The sequence below is a fragment of the Papaver somniferum genome, chromosome 5 (assembly GCF_003573695.1).
Source record: "Papaver somniferum cultivar HN1 chromosome 5, ASM357369v1, whole genome shotgun sequence".
NCBI lineage: Eukaryota > Viridiplantae > Streptophyta > Magnoliopsida > Ranunculales > Papaveraceae > Papaver > Papaver somniferum.
Window position 1 is genome coordinate 163700111 of NC_039362.1, and position 5466 is coordinate 163705576.

Consider the following 5466-nt stretch of genomic DNA (forward strand, 5'->3'; position numbering starts at 1 on the left):
AACTCAGCATTATTTAGACATTGCCATTGATTATCAGTCTCACTCATTTACTGTCAGATCTAATGTGCACAACATTTGGAGACCTCCTCCTATGAATATGTTAAAGGTTAATATTGATGCCTCTTATAGTCCTCATTCTCTGTTAGCTGGTATTGGAATTATAACTCGAGATTATGCAGGAAGATATGTGGTTGGAAAAGCAACAGTAAAAAGAGCTATTAGTGTTCATCGGGCGGAGACTTGGGCTTTGACAGAAGCAATGGAAATGGCTAGCAACTATGGATGGAACCGGGTAATCTTTGAAACTGATAATCTGAATATCAGTTCTTATCTTCAACAACAGTCTACTTATCTCCTTGGAAGAGTACTCCTCTTCTTAGGAAGTGTGTGATATTATGTAATATTAACCTTCTTTGGTCGTGTGATTTTGTTTATAGAGAGTGTAATAAGGTAGCTGATGCTTTGGCAAAAGCTAAACATAGTTTCTTTCGTCGTGCCAAAGCTTATGTAAACATAGTTTCTTTGGTCGTGTGATTTTGTTCATAGAGAGTGTAATAAGGTATTCTTTGGTCGTGTGATTTTGTTTATAGAGAATGTAATAAGATAGCTGATGCTTTGGCAAAAGCTGCACATAAAGTGGGAAATGGTGGTTTAATCCACCTGACTTGTTGATCCCTCGTATAAATTGTGATGTAACGAACCTTTCTATGTGATATACCGCTCCTTTGTTCAAAAAAAAATGCCCCATTTTTATCATCAGGACCTAATAAGACATTAAAATCTCTTACAAAGAAAAGTGGTTCATCTGGAGTGATGCGAGGCATTTGACAAAAACTATCCCAAAAAGCATTTTTAAGGCTACTATTGGGTTCTCCATAAATAAAATGCAGGTGACAGAACAATCAACGTTATAAATAATTTTGACCTGAAATGGAATTATTACATCATCAATTTAGAAGGAATACTCAAACTCCAAATACATCACACACACAACAAATAACTTAACAATGTACTGCTAATTCATCTTTTTGCCATACTCCAACATCTTACATGAAATATTAAAATACTAGGCAAAATCACTACGCCCTGCCATGCCGTTCCAGATCGAGATCACAAATACTAGGCAAAATCACTACGCCCTGCCATTCCAGATCGAGATCACAACTCTCGTCTATAGAAAGGTAGGGGAAATCATCACTACGCTAAATTAAAATCTGTATTTGCACAAACAGGATTGGTAATCACCAAAGCCTTCTCACAAACCCAATGTATATAATCTTCAATTCAAAAATGGCTTCTAGGCTTCTTCATCCATGGGACCAACAGAGAAGTGTCCCCCTTTTTTCCCCTAGAGAAAGGCAATACAATACAGTAAGAGATCCCCACATTAACTGAATTTAATCTACGTAAAGAATCCTTTTGCTGATAAGATAATGTATTCACTGCTGGAATGCGAGCAATCAAAAAATTATGAGGATTACCTGAGATAAAACGCGTTGTTTGTTCAGAAACTGAGTTCTTGCTTTACTCACGACAGAGTTCTGAATTTTCATCAATTTCTGTGGGCCAAGAAATATATTCCAGAGGAGTTAGATGAATGATAATAGGATCAGTACAGCAGGTAGTCAAGAATATAAAGGACCTCCTCCCCTAAGATATATAAAAATTGAGGATATTTGAACAAACCTTTTGATCTTCTGTCAGCTGCTCTTGATTGCTTCCAGATTGATTTTTTCCCTTTGGTGTAAATCCAAACACAGCATGAAGCACCTCATTGTCCTGTTCAATCAAATCAGACACAATTACATGCATCCACACCCCACAGATATAAAAAGCAACACATGATTATTCAAGACACCATGAAGAACAACGATCTTAGGAAAAAAAGACTCCAACCTGCATATGCTTAGCAAATCCACCAGCCAGAAACCGCCTACAAAAGTTTAACTGTTTTCGGATAACAGGAATTAAAGTTTCAGTCAATGAAGTTATTAATTTCTGACATAAAGGAGTAATGCATAGAAGAGACAAATACGTACCTGTATCACTTTCGACCATGAGGAAACGCTTAGTGTATCCCCACCAACTTTGAACGATATTTCTGGAGGGTATCCATCCTGTTTACAGATGTTTTTTTGTCAGCATAATCAGCCAGACCAAATTTACAGACGAAATAAAAGTAGGAATATTTTTCAAACATCTTTCTTCTACTTGTTTTTTATCATCTAGTCGTGTGTCTGTCTTCAATTGGTTTGTATTTCTATTTATGAACTGTTAGTTAGCAATTTTTCATTTCTTAATTTCTGTTAAAACACATCACGCGTATAGATCATTTGTAATGTCTCTTATTAATGGAAATCACAAGATTGCTTTCTATCAATTTTCGATATTCAGCGACTTATTAGGAGGAAAAAAATCAGAAACTACCTCAAGGAACTCCAACACATCACGGAACAAGTTCCTTTGACTATTCAGATCTTTCTTTGCTGAGCCTTTACCACCTGCTTCTGTTGAAAGATCCCTCACTTGATTGGTTATTTTCCCCCTCAGTCCTTGAATTTGTATATACCCTTCTGTGGGTTTATTGATCTCATCACCAGAGTTAGTCTCATCATTGCGAAACTTCACTAGCTGTCCAATCTCAAAGATAAGGGCTACTGCTTCTCCAGCTGCCATGCGAAGTGCTCTATCATCCTTTTCCAGTAAAGTTGAGAAGTGAGAAATTGACCTGCAAGTGTTTCCAATTGGTGTAAATTCACTACCCAAAATCATTGGACCAACATGAAAACACAAAAGTTGTAGAGAAAAGAACCCCCTCACTCTTGCCAATCTTTAGAGTTAAGTTTGAATTCGTTCATTGTTGAGAGAAGAAACGCCCAAGCAGATATAGCAGCTGTCAATGTAGCTGGTGTAGGCTTACTTGCAACAACCTGAGGCACAAAAAAAAAAAAAAAAAACATAAACTTCCTTATAGCAGACTAAAGAGGAACGTAAAAGAACTAAAATTATCTGCTGATTAATGGATTAAAGTTGAAACCACATAAGAGAATTTCAATCTTAGAATAGAAATCAGGCTTACTTACATTATTTGGTCCCAATTTTGGTTTAATAAATTGCCACATAATTTGCATTGACCTCTCTGTCTCCTCTTCATTAACCCCACCTATAAAAGTTAATATAGCCAAACAGTCCAGAATCTGCAACAAACAATGTATCAAGGATGAAAAACCAAAGCAATAAAAGAACAAAACTGAGGAATTCAGTAACAACCAATTTTACACATACAGATGATACTTTCAGCGAATCTGATCCAGATTTAAGAGCTAAGGAAAGAGGAGTAAAAGATTCCTCGAGTATTTCCTGTGCTTTTCCATCCTCACAACCAGCAGTTACAGATAGCAATCCTAGAAAGATATAAATATTAGCCATTTTTGGAGAAATCAACAACAAATTCGCTACCCAGAGTCTTGTCACTAACCAATGGCAAGAGACGCTAAATGTATCTCTTTTGTAGATCCTTTTTTGAAAGAATTGAGACACTGATGGAGCAAAGTGATACACCTAGAAAGGAAAATCAAGAAACCACGTAAGGACAATAAACTGATTCACTGAAATACTAGTGAGTACTAATCAGGGATACATGACAAGAGCGATTTGAGATTCTGCAAAGGTTAACAGAGACTAAAGAAACGATTTACTCGAGAAGACAATAACATCAATATCAAGAAACTGAGTGAATGCTGAAAGAGCGGTTATCATCAGCACCTCATACTATCTGAACAGAGATTGTTTAAACATCAACACTTACTTGTTTGCCACAAATTGATGCTGCAACTTTATTCTAAAACTGTCGACGATTGTAGACAGTGCATTCTCTCTAGTGGTTCCCCTACATTCAACATTTTACACCATGGTCATGATTAGCCATTTTCACTCCTTGAGTCATTCTTATATATTAGTAATTCCTTAGTAGAAAAACATGTTGTGAACATTTGCACTTCAGGTAAGATAGAACACAGACACAGTCAAATACCTCTTTTCGTATAGAGCAACAAGACAAGCATCAAGATTGTCATTGGCACCATCGGTTTCTTCAGTATATGGGCCTTGCGCTATTGTCAGCTCGGACATGGCCGTCGACGATGAGCTTTGACTATCATCATCATCGCTATCGTATAGAGTTGCAGTTTTACTTTTTTTACTACCTGCACACATATGCACGACAGAAGCTCAAAATTTAATCGAAATTGATCAAATTTAAAGACCAATTTTAAAGACCAAATTGTGTACAACTATATTTTTCCTAAAAAGCTTGAATTTTTCATTTCAAAAATCCAACAATATGACTAATAAATAGATTATAAGGTATAAACTGAACCATGAAATTATAAGTGGAGCACCAAAAAAATCAATCAAATTATTGCAAAAATGAAAATGAAAAGAAATAAATTTAGAACAATCAAAATGAAAAACTTACGTTTACCCATGACTTTATTATTGGATAACAATTACTATTAGAAGGAATAAGACTGATGAATCTGCAGTTGATAATTACTGCTACTTTTGCTGCTGCTGCTGCTGCTGTTTTTGTTTTCGCGAAATTTTCTAGAATTAATCTTCCTGGAAATTTGAAATCTTGAGTATGGAATCAATCTAGCCATGAAAAAATCCAACCTTTTTAAATGAAACAGAAGAACTAACTCGGAATCTTCCAGTATTCCCAAGAAAAAATCTTGATAAAAAGGATAAAATTTAGGGCAATTTTTTTTTTCTTTCTTTTTTTTGACTCCTCCCACAAAATTTAGGTCAAAGAAATGAACAACCAGTTAGCAATTTTTCAGGTCCTAAAGTAGAAAAATTTTAATAATAATGATGTCATAGAAACACGTGTGCTATGCGAAAGTTTCAAGGTGAAGGACAACAAAGCACATCCACCGTCCATATTGTTTGATTTGTTCTTTACTGTTGGCGACACGTTAAGTATTCCTAATAAAATGAGATGAACGGTTAAGATAGGCTTAAGAATTTGAGGACCTTAAGTAACTTGTGTGCTCAAAGCCTCAAACTGCCGACCTGAACTGGATATGCGTCAGATTCTTTTTCTTCTTTTTTCTTTTTTGTTGCTTGGAAAGCACAAAACGTAGTTTAACTGTAAACTTTTTCAGGACAAGGATATGCCAAGTAGGAAATGAATATGCGATGAGTGAGATGACACGTGAATTTGCTAGGTCCTCTCTTAGGCTATTTCTGGAGCTGTGGTGAACTATTATTCCCTTTGGATTTCACAAATGCTGCTAAGATATGCATGGTACTCATCATCTGGGATGATTTTTTGATGATCACAGACCCAAACTAACATATTTTCACTGGACAGGAAAAAGAAGAAACATGTTTTAAGGGTTCCAAATAATTCTTGAACGCCTTGGCTAGGATTATATGTTGGAAAATACAGGGTACTAGAAGATG

At 35.8% G+C, this 5466-nt stretch overlaps 1 protein-coding gene across 1 annotated transcript; it reads right to left on the bottom strand.

Annotated features, from left to right (window-relative positions):
* Nucleotides 1-891: 891 nt before the first annotated feature.
* Nucleotides 892-4826, bottom strand: LOC113283490 (interferon-related developmental regulator 1-like). Its single transcript, XM_026532766.1, has 13 exons — nucleotides 4478-4826; nucleotides 4034-4205; nucleotides 3809-3889; nucleotides 3479-3561; nucleotides 3286-3404; nucleotides 3084-3197; nucleotides 2821-2930; nucleotides 2428-2728; nucleotides 2040-2117; nucleotides 1897-1947; nucleotides 1687-1779; nucleotides 1482-1559; nucleotides 892-1348 (listed from the first exon to the last, which is right to left on the bottom strand). The coding sequence occupies exons 1-13, from the start codon at nucleotides 4485-4487 to the stop codon at nucleotides 1298-1300; spliced, it is 1341 nt and encodes a 446-aa protein (XP_026388551.1). The 5' UTR covers nucleotides 4488-4826; the 3' UTR covers nucleotides 892-1297.
* Between the last annotated feature and the right edge of the window lie 640 nt (nucleotides 4827-5466).